This window comes from Narcine bancroftii, chromosome 8, assembly GCF_036971445.1.
Source record: "Narcine bancroftii isolate sNarBan1 chromosome 8, sNarBan1.hap1, whole genome shotgun sequence".
NCBI classification, from domain to species: domain Eukaryota; kingdom Metazoa; phylum Chordata; class Chondrichthyes; order Torpediniformes; family Narcinidae; genus Narcine; species Narcine bancroftii.
Genome location: NC_091476.1, coordinates 76,855,565 through 76,874,666, shown reverse-complemented (window position 1 = coordinate 76,874,666; position 19,102 = coordinate 76,855,565). Strand labels below are relative to the sequence as shown.

At 49.1% G+C, this 19,102-nt stretch overlaps 1 protein-coding gene across 21 annotated transcripts in view; it reads right to left on the bottom strand.

The window, feature by feature from the left end:
- The window catches only part of LOC138740935 (neurexin-2-like), an 838,414-nt gene extending 821,902 nt beyond the window's left edge, over positions 1 to 16,512 (bottom strand). For 15 of the 21 annotated variants that reach the window (XM_069894277.1, XM_069894290.1, XM_069894282.1 and 12 more), the window contains exons 1-2: positions 16,433 to 16,510; positions 6,951 to 8,310 (exon numbers count right to left, since the gene is read on the bottom strand). In XM_069894277.1, the coding sequence (XP_069750378.1) occupies positions 6,951 to 7,665 (715 nt within the window). In that variant the 5' untranslated portion in view covers positions 7,666 to 8,310; positions 16,433 to 16,510. Of the gene's footprint in view, positions 1 to 6,950; positions 8,311 to 16,432 lie in introns of all 21 variants that reach the window. The other 6 variants (XM_069894295.1, XM_069894297.1, XM_069894296.1 and 3 more) reach the window with 3 other exon arrangements.
- Positions 16,513 to 19,102: the final 2,590 nt, after the last annotated feature.

Below are 19,102 nucleotides of genomic sequence, written 5' to 3'. Positions count from 1 at the left end.
CTTTTCGAAGGCCTTTGATATTGACTGACATAATAACGGTGGTGTGGACCCGCAGAGAGTGGGGAGCAGAGACGCGGCGCTCCTCCACAGGGTCTAACTGCCCAGTCCAGCTACTGCTGGCTCCGCACAGGCTTTAAGCAGCCCATTAAAGGAGCCTGCGGTGGATTATTTTAAAACCCCCATGACCGTGGGGTCTGGGCCCGAGATGGGAGCGCCAGATTTCAGCAGCAGCCTCAAGGGGTTGCGGAAGCAGCAGGAAATGGGGAGAACACCCCTCCCTCCCACCCCGTTTGAGAAGGAATGCGGGGGAGATGACCCCAACAGTTCGGGCTTGAGCCCTTTGTCAAGGTATGTGCAAATTGTAGGCAGGTGCCCGAACCGTGATGAAGGGCTCAAGCCCGAAATGTCAGTTCTGTATCTTTATCTTTGCTCTATAAAGGACACGGTTTGACCTGCTGAGTTTCTCCAGCGTCATATTTTTACTTCAAACACAGTGTCCACAGATTTTCATGCAACACGACTGAACAGTTTAACTGCAGATATTACAGTAGTTTATTCACGTGCTTACAATATGACAGTCGGCATTTCCGCATTGAGCCCACATTCACTTCAGCTGCCAGCTTGTTCCACACTCCCAAGAAGTTCCCCCTAAACTTTTCCCCTTTCACCCTTAACCCATGTCCTCTGGTTTGTATCTCACCCACCCTCAGTGGGAAAAGCCGATGTACATTTACTCTGTCTGTCCCCTTCATAATTTTAAATACCTCCATCAAATCTCCACTCGTTCTTCGACACTCCAGGGAATAAAGTTTAACCTTTCCCTGTAACTCAGTTCCTGAAGTCCGGGCAACATCCCAGTAGATCTTCTCTGCCCTCTTTCGATCTTATTGATATCTTTCCTGTAGTTCAGTGACCAAAACTGCACACAATTCTCCAAATTTGGCCTCATCAATGTCTTGTACAACTTTACCACGACATCCCACCACCTGTACTCAACACTTTGATTTATGAAGGCCAAAATGCCAAAAGCTCTCTTTTCGGCCTTTTATTGCAAGAGGATTTGAGAGCAGGAGAGGGGCCTCCATGTTCAGCCATCCTCCTCTGCCATTCCTGCCACGTCCTATATGATCCCACCACCAGACATCTTCCCTGCTCCTCCCCTCTCCACCTTCCGCAGGGACCGTTCCCTCCGTGATTCCCTCGACCACACCTCCCTCCCCAACAATCGCCCCCTTGGAACCTCCCGCCTGTGGCCACAGGAAATGCCTCACTTGCGCCCACACCCCCCTCCCTCTCTCACCACCATTCTGGGCCCCAAACCGTCCTTCCCAGCGAAGCAACACTTCCTTGGAAGGGCTTCTACTGCAACCAGTGCTCCCGCTGTGGTCTCCTCTACATCGGAGACTGGGAGAGATTGCCTCATTGAGTACCTTGGCTCTGTCCGCTGCAGTGGCCGCCCAGTTCAATTCCCCATCCCATTCCCTCACGACATGACTGCCCGTGGTCTCACACACACCCAGACTAAGACCACCCGCACATTGGAGGAACCACCCCTCATCTTCCGACGGGGCTCCCTCCCACCGGATGGCATTAACATTGACTTGTCCAATTTCTTTTAACCACCCCCCCCCCACACTTCTTTCCCCCGTCGCCTTTCCTCTCTCTCTCTTCCCTTTTCCCTCTGTCTCCTTTCCCAGAGCCAAAATCAATTCTCACCTCTCCTCATCATAAACAGTTAACACCTTATGTTGGTCTGGACCGCCACCCCCATTCTCTCCCCACCTTTAAAAATGTCGGCAATATGTCTTTGTCTCCTGCAAACGCCGTGAGACTGGCCGAGTTCCTCCAGCATCTGAATGTTTTCACGACCAGGACAGCGCCTGCAGACTTTGGCGTTTCACGCCTAACACTAACAACATGGGTCAACCCCCCCAACCCCCCTGCCGCTCATCGGGCTGACTACCTACGTTCCTGCCCCCGTGTCCCTGGAGGGGAAAGCACATGATGTCCATGGGTACGATGGCGGGGAAGGGGGGAATCTCAGCCACCACGGCTCGAGCGCGTGCTGGATGGTGACAACCGTGTTATGATTTGAACCTGTAAATAATGTGTCACTCAAATACAGTCACGTGTCTCTTAACGACCACGATACGTTCTGTGAAACAGGGTGATATGCCACGTGGATGCTGCGCTGGCACCATATTATGTGCTTTGCAAAGCCTCGACACCCAAGAGACGTGCAACAAATTATTGTCAATTTTACCTATTAAACCCTTATGGGAAGGATTCCAATGAGTTCCAACCAAATCCAGTTGATACGATAGAGGAACTATCTTATTCAAAAAACGTCTAATTTGGAAAGAGCTAAAAAAAATGTGTATTTGTTAGATCTTGTATCAAAAGACAAAACATTCATCTATAAATAGATCCAGAAAATGGACAATTCCTTTTCCAAAAAGAAAAATCTCAATCCATTATAGACAAGAAAAAGAAACTAGCTGAAATAAATAGTTTCAGATAAACTAAAATGGAAACCAAATCCGTAATGTCTGCTGAAGTTTTGGGTTAAAGGTATGTCCACTAATCTTAGAACGTGTAACAAGAAGCTGATCAATACCTCTGCACAGATTTCAATGAGGCTTGTCAGAATAAGAGACCCAGAAAATAATACAGGACAACTCTGATTATCAATGGTCGGGGCCGGGCCCATGTCGGATAAATGTTTTTTTTTCAGAGAACTGGTCATTTTTTTAAAAACAGCCCATTAATGACAGTAAAATCACTTGTAACGGTGCACAGCGAACAACAAGGGAAGGATTTTTAAGGTTTAAAATAATGGTAATTCTCGTCAATGCTGGCCGCCGCCGATCGCCGACTCCTCCCCACAATGGCCCCGCTCGAGCCGGGAGCCCGAGGGTCCTGCTCCTGCCCCGGGAGTTTGAGGTCCTTGCTGCTGCCGGGAGCCCGAGGTCAGCACCTGCCGGCAACTGGGGAGGGGCCCCGAGGTTCCCCCGTCAGATCAGCTCCCAAACAAAATTTGGATAAATGAGGATTTCGGAGACTCCGATTTCAGATAATCGAAATTGGATTGTACATCAAATATTAACGGCCCAATAATAAAATCTAAGATTAGGTAAAGACACGCCACCATCTTCTTTTAATTTCTCATAAAATTTACTCACCTTGTTCTTCCAAATATAACAGGAAATTATGGAGTCAATATTGTCACAAAAAATTATTTAGGAATAAAAACTGCATCTGCGTCCCTTGTGCTTTGCTGCCTCGCTTCCCCCCTTATCCTTCCTCTCCTGGGAGTGGGAAGGTGGACGGGGGTGGGTGGGGGGTCCATTCCAATCAGGCGAGATGAATGTAAGAGACCCGGAGGGCAAGCTTTGAGCTCCAACAGACCCCGGGGCTGACGTGTTCTTCTGCCCTCTTTTACAATTTGTTCTCGGTCAGTGGCATCTTGGTTTTTTTTAATGGTTTTTTTTTTTGCCTTTCCGTGTAGTTTCTTTATTTAAATGGTTAATCTGGGTTTTTTTTTTGTTATTTTGTGTTGTGGAGGGGGAGTGGAGGGGGGAGGGGTGGGTGGATAAAACCACACTCCGCAGTCGAAATGTAAATACACTTGATGGACACAATTGTTGTGAAGTGAATTATTGGTACAGTCTGAGTTTGGAAAATTCATAAATCAAATATTCTAAAAAAAACTGGATCTGCTTGAAATAGATACAAAAATTTGGGTAAAATTATCATCTTTATAGCATTTATATGACCTATTAAAGTTATGGCCAATGGAGACCATCTAGAAAGTGTTTGTTCACGGAGTCAATCAAAGGGAGAGAATTAAATTTGTGTTACTCTTTAAATTTTTTAGTGATCTTAACCCCAAGATATGGAAAGTGTTCTTTAACCACTCTAAAAGGTATATGCTCAGAGACAAGTACATGCATATTCATTGGAAATAGTTCACTTTTGTGGAGATTCAATTTAGATCCTGAAAAAATTACTGAACTGGGAGAGCTTCGAAGGAATAGATTTCTCGGGATCCGAAATGTAGACGAATAGATCATCTGCGTGGAAAGATACCTGATGAATTGTAGCACCCCGAATGTCACTGGTTTAACATTTACGATGATTTATTGGGAATTGGAGCTTCAGTCACTTCTCCCAGGGGAACTTTGGGAAGATTTTTGGAACGGTTAACACCTCTTCATTATGCGTCCATCCTGCATTGACTGTTTAAAGTCGAAAGATAAACTGGCCGGTATCTTTCCTAATGTGTGATCGATGGAAATCACAAGTGGCCACACTAGTGCACGTGTTGTCTTGCTCTGTATTGGACAGATATTTCCAAGACTCTACTGGGTATTAGATTGCAGCCGAATGATATTTTTGGAATTCTAATTCTGGGGAAGTGGGTGGGGAGGTCGACTTCCCGCTTCTGCACATCGGACTGTGCCCCTCTCTAACACTTGTTGGCCAGAAGGGCCATTCTATTTAAGTGGAGAGATCCTAATTGACTGACTTTGATACAAGGGTTCTCTCAAATATGTCATGTTTAAGTTTATTAAAAAAAATTAGAAGCAGCGCTCGATAACTCCGTTAAGGTCCTTTTAGAAACTATTTCCATACGAGTTAATTTGTATTTTGACTTCACCTTCCAGATCATTTTCGATTTCTGGGTTTTTTTTATTGGCAAGGACCAGATAAATAGTCTGCATTGATCTGCTGTAGTGAACTCTCGGTTTAGGCTGCCCGGCCTTTTCATTCTTGCTGCTTTTTTGTTTATTTTGGGTTTTAACAATATATTTTTTCTCTCTTTTTTTTGAATATTTCAAACTGAAGAGAATGGGACAATATTGTTCACTATGTTATCGTGCTCATGTCTATTGCAATGTAGCAATGTTTCTGTTTTCACCTTTCGATTCTGGATTCTATCCTCAAGAATGGTCTAATTTAATATGTTTAATTAAAAGATTGAAAAAGAAAGAGATGTGTGATACCCGAGATTGGATGCTGCTGCCTGCAAGTTGGAGCACTGTTATACAGTAAACTTTTTATTTGTAAGTAGGGAAAGTTCACATGGAAATAAAGGTAGAAAGTGCAGTGCAGACAGACACAAGTCAGTAACATACCATTGGTTCTACATCAGGGATTCTCAACCTTTTTCTTTCCACTCACATCCCACTTTAAGTCATCCCTGTGCCATCAGTGCTCTGTGATCAGTAAGTTGGAATGTGAGTGGAAAGAAAAAGTATGAAACCCACTGTTTTAATCCTCCCTCATTGACTCGTTATGTGCACCTTTTCAGAACTCCAAAGGAAATGGGCCAATGACCATTTTTCTCAAGCAAAATATTTCAGTTACAATCGGGTCTAGAGCAATGGTTCTCAACCTCAAACAATCCCTTACTAATTACAGAGCACTGATGGCACAGGGATTAGTTAAAGTGGGATGTGAGTGGAAAGGAAAAGGTTGAGAACCTCCGCTCTACATGGATGTCAGGTCACTCGTCGGAGGGCCGCTGGTACCATGTAACCTAGCACTACCTGTCGCTCGGTCGGCGACTAAACCGGCTCCCACACCAGGCTTGCCTGATGCGGAGGGTGGCAGGAGACCCTGCAGGATGAAAAACAAAACCTGCCAGAGGGCGGGCGAACCCTCTCAGAGGGTCAACAACCGTCTAGCAAACACGGGAAGCACGGTCTGGCCATTCCCTGCCACAGAACTTCACCTGGCCGTCTTGCACCTCACCGTGCTGCTGGATCCGGGATGGGATGTCAAGAGGATGGCTCTGGACCTGTGCAACCCCTGACTCACCTAAATCCATTCAAGCACACCCTGTTCCTTTCTGAGGAGTGGGGTATAAATCCTACAAACTGACTGAAAGGAACCATCATCGTCCTATGGGATGAATCATCTGAGGAAGAGGTCTGTACTGTACCATCATACGCCTGGCAGCGCAATGGCTGTGTACAAGAGACACGAGAGACACGTGTTGCGTGCAGGAAGCTGTTGCATTCATTATGTCTGGTTACGTCCGCTACGACCCATTCTCCGATCGGGATTTCTGAACCTTATGGGACCACGGATGTATATACAGTCAGATGCTGCCCGCACAGACGTTCTGTGGCACAAGACTGCCCTGCATTTTACTAATGTGATAATAAAAGTGTGTCATATTACATAATTGTCGTTGATTTATTGGGGGGAGATTTTCAGTGATTTGTCAGGGGGGGAGATTGTTGGTGATTTGTAGTGGGAAGATTGTCGGGGACAGATTGTGGGTGATTTATCGGGGGGAGATTGTCGATGATTTACCAGGATTTTTTATTATTAAATGTAGACATACAGCACCATAACAGGCTCTTTCAGCCCTCGAATCCATGCTGCTCAATTATTAACCTACAACCCCCAGTATGTTTTGAAGGGTGGGAACGATCCGGAGCCACCAGGGAAAACCCACACTGACATGTGGAGAGCATACAAACTCCTTACAGACAGCACAGCATTCGAACCCTAGTCCTGATCACTTGCACTGTAACAGCGTTGCGCTAAGCACTACAGTAACCGTCCAACATGTGTGTGTGTGCGCACGTGTGCGATCCTGTGTGAGTTTGTATCTGTGTGTGTGTGTGTGTGTGTGTGTGTGTGTGTGTGTGTGTGTGTGTGTGTCCCTGTGTGCGCGCATGTGCGTGCGTCCCTGTGTGCGTGCGTGTGTGCATATGCATGTGCGTGCTCCGTGCTATGAATTTACAAGTGTGTAAATAAAGCTCATTCTTTGCAACCAAACTGTGTCTAGAGCCTATTACTTCTTGGAACCTCTGAACTTTTTTCCAATATCCCAACTTGTTCCCTATTACAGGAACACCCCAGTCCCCTCGCACCTCACCACCCAACACCGACAACAATGTCCCTGGCAGCTGGCAGGGGGCAGTCTACCTTACCTTCTCCGCACACCTTGCCCCGATAACCGGTGCCTTCGCAGTTGCAGACGGCCTGGCTGTTGACCACGGAGCAGACGCCACCATTCAGGCAGGGGTTCTGCTGGGAGCACAGGAACTCCATGTAGTTACGGATGCCCTGGCTGTTGAGTAGGACGGGTGGGGTGTCGCCTAGCTTCAGGTTGGCAATCAGTCCCCGGTATGGGGGCTCGTACTTGACGGTGCTGGAGGTGAGGGTGGAGAGCCGGACATCAGGGGGAATGCCGCCCACGAACAAGTCGCTGGCCACCGTCATGTCCTGGCGCTTGGAGCGTACCTCAGCTGTCTTGGCCTCGCCATCCACCACCAGGGTGGTCTCCCGGTTGTTGCGCGTCAGCAGCACCATGTGCCAGCGATCGTCATCCACCCGGACATCGGTCAGCAGGACGGCGGGCTCCACACAGAAGATGGTGAAGCGGAGCCGCAGCCTGCCCTGGGCCACCATCAGCTCCAGGAAGTCGCAGTAGCCACCGTCATCCACGTATAACAGCAGAGCCTTTGAGACGTTGGTTTTCAGGCTGAAGCTGAGCTGGCCGTGCGAGCCTGCGTCCCACCGTCCGTAGCGGGCCCACTGACCGGCCGCCCCGCCGAACTCCAGTGCCGCATTCAGGCCCACAGCACACAGGAGGAGCACGGCCAGCCGTAGGAGGCAGGCCTCGGGCGTCCCACCCACCACCATCTTAGCCCGGGGGGGGCTTCTTCCCGGACCTTGCTTCCTCTCCACGCCTTGGGCCTTGCACCACTGTGTGGTCCAGGCCTCAGACCTCTAGGCCTTGGGCCTTGCACTGCCTCCTGGTCTGACTCTGGTGTTACCACGTGTTCCGAGCCTCAGGCCTCACTCTACTTCCCGGTGGCACCGTGCAATCCGGGCCTCAGGCCTTGATCCTGGTTCGGGCCTTGGGCCTGACACCGTCACGTACTCCAGGCCTCAGGCCTCACTCTGCCTCCTGGTTCAGGCCTTGGGCCTCACACCACCTTGTCGTCCAGGCCTGGAGCCTCCTGGTTCGCACCTCAGGCCTGGCGCCACCACGTAGTCCAGGCCTCAGGGCCTCGCGCCGTCTCCCGGTCCACACCTCTTCACACCTGCTTCACCATCCCAGCCCAGAGAGCTGGACTCCCACCCGATATGTCCTTCTTTGTACGGCCTCGGCCCCGGTTCTTCAATCAGCTTGCTGCCCCAGTCACCATGACTCTGCACTGCGGGACTCCAGGACATCGGCCAAGGGACAGGAGGTGGGATATGGGCCACGAGGTCACCTCATCCCATGCTGAACTTGCCAGGCCATGGAGGATGTCGCTCTCCCTCTGCTGCAACGATGCCAACCTGCTGGAGACAAGACACATCCGATCAACACCATTGCACACAACATTGGCCCAGGGAGAGAGCATCTCCCCACTCCTTCATACCTACAGAATAGGGCCAGGCTTGGGGTTTCTGCACGGAGGGCCTTAGAACCATAGAGCATTACAGTGCAGCAACTGGCCTTTTGGCCCCTCTAGTCTGTGCTGAACTGTTACTCTGCCTTGTCCCACTGACCACACCCAGTCCATACCCCTCCCATCCATAGACCTGTTCAAATTCTTCTTAATGTTGAATTTAAGCCCACATTCACCTATTCATCTCTTTCCACACCCCCACCGCTCTCTGTTTGAAGACATTCCCCCTAAACTTTCCCCCTCTTGCCCCTGTCCTCTGATTGGTATCTCACCCATCACAGGATCACAAGATATGGGAGCAGAAACCGGCTCATTCGGCCCATTAGGACTATTCCGCCATTCTAATCATGAGCTGATCAATTTCCCCACTAGGCCCCACTGCCTGGCCTTCTCCCTATAACCTTTGATGCCCTGGCTAATCAAGAACCCGTCAATCTCTGTCTTAAATACATCCAATGACCAGGCTTCCACAACTGCCCGTGGCAACAAATTCCAGATTCACTGCCCTCCAGCTGAAGAAATTCCTCTGCATCTAAGTGGATGCCCTTCAATCCTGAAGTTGTGCCCTCTTGTCCTAGACTCCCCGACTGTGGGAAACATCCTTGCCACATCGACTCTATCCAGGCCTTTCAGCATCAAAATGCCTCAATGTGGACCCCCCCCCCCCCCAATCCTTCTATACAGTCCAAGAGTCGACAATCATTCCTCATATACTAACCCTTTCATTCTTGGTATCGTGGTTAGCGCGATGCTGTTACAGGGCCAGTAACCTGGGGTTTGAATCCCACGCTGTCTGTGAGGAGTTTGTACGTTATCCCCGTGTCTATGTGGGTTTTCCCCGGGTGCTCCGGTTTCTCCCACCATTCATCCGAGGGTTGTAGGTTAATGGGGTGGCACAGGCTCGTGGGCCAGAAGGGCCAGTTACCGGGCTGGATATCCACATTTAAAATTTAAATTCCAATCTTCTCTGAATCGCCTCCAATGCGTCATTTCACAAATAACGTGCCCAAAATTCAGAATCAGAATTTATTGTCACGAACAAGTCATGAAGTTCGGTGTTTTGCAGCAGGAAACATTCATATTATAACCATCTTACAATATTTCTGTAAAAATCTAAAATAATAGTGCAAGAAAATTAAGGCAGTGTTGTCTTTGGTTAATTGATCATTCAGGAGTCTGATGGTGGAGGGGAAGAAGCTGTCCCTACTTCGCTGGGTTCTTGTCTTCAGGCTTCTGCACGTCCGTCCCAATGGTAGCAGAGAGAAGAGGACATGGCCTGGATGGTGGGGGTCTTTGAGGAGAGAGGCTCATGTCAGCGTCCTCGATGGCGTAGAGTCTGGTGCCTGTGGTGTCGCAGTCCAAGTTCACAACCCTCTGGAGTTTATTCTTGGCCTGAGCGTTAGGCCTCCATACTAGGCAGTGATGCAACCAGCCAGAATGCTCTCCACGGTATGCCTGTAGAAGTTTACGAGAGGCTTTAGTGACAAACAAAATCTCCTCAAACTCCTCATAATGTCTAGCCGCTGGTGAGCCTTCTTCATGATTGCATCGACATGGAAGCTCCAGGACAGATCCTCGGAGATGTCGACACCCAGGAATTTAAAGTTTTTGTCCCTCTCCTCTACTGAGCCCTGGATGAGGACTGGGTCATGTTCCCCAACTTCCTCCTGAAGTCCACAATCATCTCCTTGGATTTGCTGATGTTGAGCGCAAAGTTGTTGTCGTGACACCACCCGACGAGCTGATCCATCTCCCTCCCAAATGCATCCTCGTCGCCGTCTGTGATTCTGCCAACGACCGTGGCGTCATCAGAAAACTTGTAGATAGCATTGGAATTGTGCCCGGCCGCACAATTATAATGAGTAGAGCAGTAAAACTGTACCCAGAACCAACCCCCCCCCCCCCACCCCACCACCTCCAAGGTCCCCAAAGGCAAGCATCCCAGAGGACAGGTCTGCCAGTGGAACGCACTGTCAAGTACTTATCGTCCTGGCATGTATCCTCCTGGTTCCCCAGTGACGCCTAGCTCTACAACGTGCCCAACTCAGGACAAGTCAACCGCTGACCCAACCATTACTCCTCAGTGGGGCAAAGATACAACTGGCCTCGAAGAAGATCCAAATAACTCACCTGCCTCAGATTCTGTCAAAGAACTCATTTCTTTTCTAAATACAGCTGAAGACCATTTAGAAACTGCTCAAATAGATTTAACTACACAATTTTTTTTAAAAATAATGAATAATTAAGCTGCTTAAAAGTCCTTTAAGGTCAAAAGACTAAATAAAGAAAGCACTTCAGCTGGAGGCAGCATGTTCCAGAGACTTTGTAGGTAGGCTAGTCACGTGGGGACCATCCATCAGACACAGCAGCAGAAACAGTCCATTGAGTCTGCCCCGCCACTCCATCACCAGCTGATCCATTTCCACACTCAGCCCCACTGCCCAGCCTTCTCCCCATAACCTTTGATGCCCTGGCTAATCAAGAACCCATCAATCTCCGCCTTAAATCCACTCACTGACCCAGCCTCCACAACCACCTGTGGCCACAATGGACACCCTTCAATCCTGAAGTTCTGCCCTCTTGTCCTGGACTCTCCCACTGTGGGGGTCAACCTGTCAACAATTGACTCTGTGCCTTTTAACATGTGAAATGTTTCAATGAAACCCCCTCCCCAATTTCCTAAATCCCAACGAGTACTGGCCAAGAGCTGTCAAACGGTCCTCATGTGATAACCCTTTCATTCCCAGAATCATCCTTGTGAACCTCCTCTGAACCCTCTCCAATGTCAGCCCTTCCTTTCTCAAACGAGGAGCCCAAAACTGTTCACAATTCTCCATGTGAGGTCCCACCAGGGCCTGATAACGCCTCAACATCACATCCCTGCTCTTAGATTCTATTCCAGTTGTAATGAACACCAGCATTTGCTTCTTCACCCCTGACTCAACCTGCAATTTCACCTTCAGGCCCGTCCTGCACGAGGATCTTGGCTCCCTTCGCATCTGGGGATTTTCAATTTTCTCCCCATTTAGAAAATTACCTGCCCATTTATTTCTTCTACCAAAGTGCACGCCCGTTCACTTTCAGACATTATATGGTAAATAGCAAAAAGATTTGAAAAATTAAAATAAATGAGATTTAAAAATAGATTAAAAATAAATAAGTTTATAATGATGAAAGTAAATGTTCCACGAAGTGACACGTCGACCTGTGGTGAAGCTGGGAGCAAATATCCACCCAGCGGAGGCCTTGGTCGGACTATGCTCATAGCAGCTATTTGGATAAAGTCGTGTGAAACAGCAACATCCTCGTCCAAGATGAAGAGCGGGTCAATGCCTCTCGCCGTTGGGGCAACTCTCTTAAAGTGTCCCCTTATCCCTCCCCTTATCCCTGCTCATTCGCCCCCAGTCAGAGGCTTCATCTATAAACTTTGGGGGGAGGGGTTAATTATCTATTGTTGGTCTTTTGGGCGGCTCCAATGGAGGGGGAGGAACCTGCACATGCAGCGACGATTAAATGTTTACGAAGAACGTGACTGTAAATCAAGTGAGGTTTCTATATTCATGCAGGTGAAGTTTGTTCAGTGTAAGGACACTATTTTTGTCTTTTAAAATGTTTATTCTTAATCCAGGTGTATTAGAGATTTGAAGAGCCAGTCTCAAGCAACCAGAAAATACACTTATCCGGCATCTGCCAATTCCCGTGGGTGCTGGATACCAGCAGTTTCACTGCATTTCATTGGGCCACTTCTCTTAACGTGTCTAAGTCCTTCAGCAGCCTCTCCATTTCCTCAACACCTGCCCCTCCACCTCCCTACGCATCTGCCTGTTCCCCAAGGAAGGGAGGAAGAGGCCGTTTTCTTTTCTCTCAATGGAAATTTATGAAATGATGCCACATATTGAGAGAGATAGCAGAGTCAGGCAGGGGTTCCTCTCTGTTTCACACATGAAGCAATTTAATGATGAAATTCATCAGTCAAAGTGATTGGAATCCAAACCCATCTGTCCGTTAAAAGACCAACTGCTTGGCTTGCATGCAAGTGTCCTTAATAAGTTGGAAGTAGTTCAGAGAAGGTTTGAAAACAAAATCTCAAACGCTCAGCAGGTCAGGCAGGATTCGTAGAGGGAGGAACATCAGGTTGAAGCCCCTTCTTCGTCAGGATCAAGCGAGAATTTAGTGTATAGGAGGGAGATTGGAAACTGGGCTGAATGGTGCAGCAACAACGTCACACTCAACGTCACCAAAACCAAGGAGCCGAATGTTGACCAGGAAGGAAAAACCAGAGGTGCACAATCATTGGGGGATCAGAGGTGGAGAGGGTGAACAAATTTAAGGTGGGAGTCATCATCTCAGAGGATCTTTCCTTGACCCAACACACTAACGGCATCGTGAAGAAAGCTCGTCAGCGCCTCTACTTCCTCAAGAGTTTGTGGGGGTTTGTTACGACATCGGAGACCCTGGTGAACTTCTGTGCGGTGGAAAGTGCGCTGACCGGCTGCTTCACAGTCTGGTGCAGGACACTGATACCCCCTGAGCATAAAGCCCTGCAAAAGGTAGTGGACACAGCCCAGGACATCACAGGCAAAACCCTCCCCACCATTGAGAACATCTACGGGGAATGCTGCCGTCGGAGAGTAACGATCATCAAGGACCCATCCCACCCAGCACACGCTCTGTTCTCGCTGCTGCCATCAGGAAAGAGGTATCGGGGCCACAAGACTTGCACCAGCAGGTTCCGGAACAGCTGCTCTCCCTCCACCATCAGACTCCTCAATGACAAACTCAATCAGGGACTCATTTATGAACTCTGACTTGTACAGAACCTCCGCAAACTCCTGAGGAAGTAGAGACGCTGACGTGCTTTCTTCACGATGCCATTAGTGTGTTGGGTCCAGGAAATATCCTCCGAGATGGTGACTCCCACCTTAAATATGCTCACCCTCTCCATCTCTGATCCCCAGTGATCACTGGATTGTGCACCTCTTGTTTTCCATTCCTGATCAGCTCCTCGGTTTTTGACTGCGAGGTTGTTGTTGGTGCACCATTCGGCCACATTTTAAACCTCCCTCCTGTTTGTTGACTCATCGCCCCTTTATATCCAACCCCCTCCCATGGTATCGCTAGCGAATCTGTCGATGGCGGTGTTATCCCGAGCCACACCGTACAAATCTGCTGACTTGGTAGAAGCTTTGACGAACCCAAGGAGTCATAACTGAATGGCAGGGCAGACTCGATGGGCCAAACAGTCCATTTCTGCTCCTGTGTCTGATGGATGGGGAGAGGATCCTTCCTTTTTATGGAGAATTTAGAATTTTTTTTAAAATAAGGATATCCCCATTTCAGGCAGAGATGAGGGAAATATCTTTCATTCCAGACCAGTGTCTTTGAAGCTCTTGCCCTCGAAGGGCAGTGGAAGCTGAAGCTTTGAATGTTTCTAAGGCGACAGTTGCGAGAAATCATTTTTATTGACATCTCATCTCCTTAAAATTCCTGGCATTATCTTTCATTTTATTTTCAACGTCCATCTCCCTCCAGTCGCAGACCTTCATAGGCCGCCGATGTTTCACCATCAGCTGCTTCACCCGGAACAGAGGTGTCACCTGACAATCTTGGTCTCCACCCTCTCACACACATCCTCCCTGTTCTCTCCACCCCTCCTGTCTCAGAGCTCGCAATACCCACATTCTTTTCTCTTAACTTTTCCAGTGTTTAAGATGAAAGGTGAATGGTTTCTGACTCTGCCTGACCTGGTCGGTGTCCCCAGATCTCCACCATCTGCAGTTGTTTTACTTTTTGACTTTGCCAAGGATTCAGGCTCCAAATATTAACCCCTCCCGTGTTTCTGAACTGGTGCCTGCATAAATATCCTTGACACACATCTTCTGTGTGGCACTCAACAGATGGGTAGCCATTTTGTGTCTGGTATTCAACAGATGGGCAGCTATTTTCTGTTGAATGAGGCCACCATGTTTTGTCCTGCACCTACCCTGGTGGGCAGCCATTTTGTGTGTGGCCCACAATAGATGGGCAACCATTTTGTGTGTGACACAGGACCTGGATGAATGGCAGGCATTTAGAGTGTGCCCTTCATCCTTATGGGAGTTCATCACAAAATATAGGTGCAGAAGTCAGCCCATCAAGTCTGCCTTGCCATTCTATCATGAACTGATCCATCATCCCACTCAGCCCCACTCCCCGGCTTCCTCCCTGTAACCCTCAATGCCCTGACTAATCAAATCCCTGTTGATCTCTGACTTAAATACCCCCAATGACCTTGCTTCCACAGCCGCCCATGGCAAAATGTTTCACAGACTCACGACCCTCTGGCTAAAGAAATTTCTCCACATCTGTGTTTTGAATTGATGCCCATTTGTCCAAGAGCACGGTTGGCATGGCGGTTAGCACAACGCCAGGAATCGGGACCAGAGTTCGAATCCCGCACTGTCTGTGAGGAGTTTGTACATTCTCCCCGTGTCCGTGTGGGTTTCCCCTGGGGGCTCCGGTTTCCTCCCACCATTCAAAACGTACCAGGTGCAAATGGGTGGCTCATGGGCCAAAATGAAATTTCTCCCCGTCTCTGTTTTAAATTGATGCCCTTTTATCCTGAAGTTGTCCTAGACCCCCTGACCATGGGAAACATCCTCGCTACATCTACTCTGTCCAGGCCTTTCAGCATTCGAAATGCCTCAATGAGGACCCCCCTCATCCTTCTGTAGCCCATCGAGTACAGTCCAAGAGCCAACAGTTGTTCCTCATACCCTAACCCTTTCATTCCTAGTATTGTTCTAGTAAATCTTCTCTCCAACACTAGCACATCTTTTCTCAAATTCGGCGCCCAAATCTGTGCACAGTCTCCATGTGAGGTTTCATCACCAGTGCCCTGTAGACTCTCAATGTCACACCCCGCTCGTGTACAGATCCCCTTAGAAATGATGGTCAACATTGCACTTGCCTTCTTCACTCCGACTCAACCTGAAGGTGAACCTTTAGGGGATCCACGAGGGCTCCCAGTCCCGTTGCACCTCTGAATTTAGAATTTTCTCCCCATCTAAATAATATTCGGCCTGACTATTTCTTCTACCAAAATGCATGACTGTACACTTCCCAACATTGTATTTCAAGACAAGTTGATTGTACAAGTACAACCAAATGGAACAGCGTTCTCTGGTCCTCAGTGCAAAACATACAGACACACACCCAGATATTACACACGTACAGACACACAGGACAAGTTTTCAACTACATGAATAAATATTGTTTTGTGAATACGAGGGTCTCGGAGGGTCAGTGTGAGTGGTTCCTTTGATCATTCAGCGTTCTCACTGCTCCGTGGGAAGAAGCTGTTCCTCCTGCATCTCTTCCCCGATAGGAACAGCTAGAAAATTCAGTGTAGGGGAGGAAGGCCCCTCACTGATTCAGACTCCCAGTAGATCATGACGATGGGGGGGGAGGGAGACCCCAGTGATCCTCTCTGCCGCTCTTATGGTCCTGTTGTTTGAGATCAGATCCATTTCTCTGCAGCAACTGTCCCCACACGGTGATGCAGCCGGCCAGGACGCTCTCGATAGACCTTGGCAGGAAGATGCTCTTTCATTTGTCCCCTCTTTGCCTGTTCTCTTCTCTCCAAGAATCTCTGCAGCCTATCCGTATCCTCAGCACCACCTGCCCTATTTTGGTATCATCCGCAAGCTTCGCCATAAGCTTTGTTGTAAGTGGTGTCCACGCCGATGGTGAAGCTCCAGGCGAGCGACAGCCATTTTGAGTGCTGCCTTCAGTGATGGAACGGCAACGTTCAGTGTGACATGCATTTTGTGTGTGATAGCAGTGAATCTGGAATTGTGCACTGTGACATCCATCCACTGAACGTGGCCAATCTGCACGTAAATTTGCAGTGTGGCAATGATAGAGCATGACACAGTTTGCAAAAGATACAAATGAAAGTTATGTTCAACATCAATTTAACACAGCAGGTCAATCTAATGGCACTATGTTCAGCTGGTCACACAGCCTACCTTATGTTGCAAAGATGCAGAACCAACGTTTCGGGCTTGAGCCTTTCATCAAGGGAAGAGCAAAATGTCGACAGGCGCCCAAACACACTGGGGGGGAGGGGCAGGGGAAGGAGAATAGCCCCATGGGCAGGGGGTAATCGGTGGATCCAGGAGGGAGGGCACAGGGGAAAATGGGGGGAGGGCTCTGTGAATGGAGAGGGAAGTGGGTGGAGAGCTGGAGGGAAGGGGACATCGAGATGGGGAAAGGAGGGGGAACAGGGAGCAGGCTGGCAGAGACCAGAGACGTCAGTGTTAATGCCATCCAGTTGGAGATGGAAAATCGCTCCTCCGATTTACGGGTGGCCTGCATTTGACAGTGCACGAGACCGTGGACAAACATGTCGGCGCGGGAATGGGCGCAGAATTGGCCATTGGCCGATGTGAACAGAGCGAAGGTGCCCGGTGATCTCCCTGTCTCTCTGGGGTAGAGAAGACCACAGCAGGAGCACCGGATGCAATCGATCACTCCCGCGGATACACAGGTGAGGTGTTGCTTCACTCAGAAGGACTGACCGGGGCCCCAAATGGCGTTGAGGGAGGAGGTGGGGGGGTCAAGTGTGTCATTTCCTGCAGCCACGGGGGAAGGCGCTGGGATGGGAGATTGGTGGGGAGGGATGAGGTAGTCACGGAGGGAGTGGTCCCCAAGTAAGACATAGAGGGGAAGGTGTGTCTGGTGGTGGGATCGCGTTGCAGGTGCTGGAAGGTCTGGCGGATGTGTTGGAATTAGCAGCAGGTGATAGGTGAGGACAAGGCGAGTGGGAATAGGTGAGGACAAGGCGAGTGGGAATAGGTGAGGACAAGGAGGGTGGGAATAGGTAAGGACAAGGAGGGTGGGAATAGGTGAGGACAAGTTGGGTGGGAATAGGTCAGGACAAGGCAGGGATTCTGTGTTGGTTGAGTCTGGGCGCAGAGGGAGCCAGGACAGATGAGTGGGAAATGGAAGAGATGCGGGTGAGGGCTGAGTCAATCGAATGAAACCTCTGTGTCTAATCAGGACATATTGGGGCAGTGGGTCCAAACATTGGCCTTTGGGGAAGGGGTAAATGGGGAGAGAGAAAGAGAGAGAGGGGTGGAAGGTACAGCAGCCAGAGATGAAGTGACAGGAATCAAGGGAAAGTCAAGGAGGCAAAATTGGAAGAGGGTGCAGATCAGGGAGGGACTTGGGGGGCAGAGGGGGTCACAGAGGTAGGGGTGGGAGAGGGGTTACATAGCAGGGATGTGGTTGAGACTCTATAAAGCACTGGAGAGACCTCACGAGGAGAACTCTGTACAGTTTTGGGAAAAGACGTGCTAGCGTTGGGGAGGGTTCAGAGAAGATTTTCTAGAACGATACCAGGAATGAAAGGGTTATGTTATGAGGAACGATTGTCGGCCCTTGGACTGGACTCGATGGGGTACAGAGGGATGAGGGGGTCCTCATAGAGGAATTTTGATGCTGAAAGGCCTGGACAGAGTAGATGTGGCAAGGATGTTTCCCACGGTTGGGGAGTCTAGGACAAGGGGGGCACAACTTCAGGATAAAAGGGCATCAATTTAAAACAGAGTTGCCCAGAAATTTCTTTAGTCAGAGGGTCGTGAGTCTGTGGAACTTGTGGCCACAGACGGCCGTGGAAGTGAGGTCATTGGGTGTATTTAAGGCAGAGATTGACAGGGATTTGATGAGTCAGGGCATCAAGGGTTATGCGGAGAAGGCTGGGGTGGGAAGATGGACAGCTCATGATTAGAATGGCGGGGCAGACTTGATGGGCCGACCTACTCCTATATCTTGTGATACTGTGGGTAAAGGAGTTGGTGTGGTTTGGAGAGGTGTGCAGTCTGGAATCAGCCTGGCAAACCTGCTGTGCACCTCTCCAAACCCAGTCCATCCTTTCTCGAGTAAGGAGACCAGATCTGCACCCAGTTCTCCAGATGCGGCCTCACTGGGACCTTGTCCAGTTGCACCAGGACCTCCCTGCTCCTAAACTCCATCCCTCCGGCAACAAAGGCCAACGTTTCATCTCTCTTCTCGACAACCTGCTGCACCTGGAAACCAACCTTTTGCGATTCATGCACAATCCCGAGGCCTTCTGCACGGCCGCACACTGCAATCGCTTGCCATTTAAATAATCACCTGATCTTTCAAACTGGATCACCTCACATTTATCAATGTTGTTCTCCATCTGCCAGACCCTTCCCCACTCACTTACCCTGTCTCTATCTCACCACAGACTCTTCGTATCCTCGACACAATTTGTTTTCCACTCAATTTAGTGTCAACCAGCAAACTTAGATTTTAGTTTTTAATTTAAAATTGACATTATCCTTAAATTTTTTTAAAATTTAGACCCGCAGCATAGTAAGAGCCCACGAGCCCCTGCTGCCCAATTACACCTGACAATCCCCAGTACGTTTTAAATGGTGGGAGGAAACTAGAGCCTCCGGGGAAAATCCATGCAGACACGTACAAACTCCTTACAGATAGCGCAGGATTCGAACCCCGGTCCCGATCACTGGTGTCGCAGTAACTGCTGCGTTAATGGAACACACCTACCCACCCCCCCCCCACCACTCTAACTATGCCACCCCCTCCGCTAAATTAAAAAGATATTTGGACAGATTTAGTTTGTGAGGGGTTTGAGGAGTTTCCGTTTG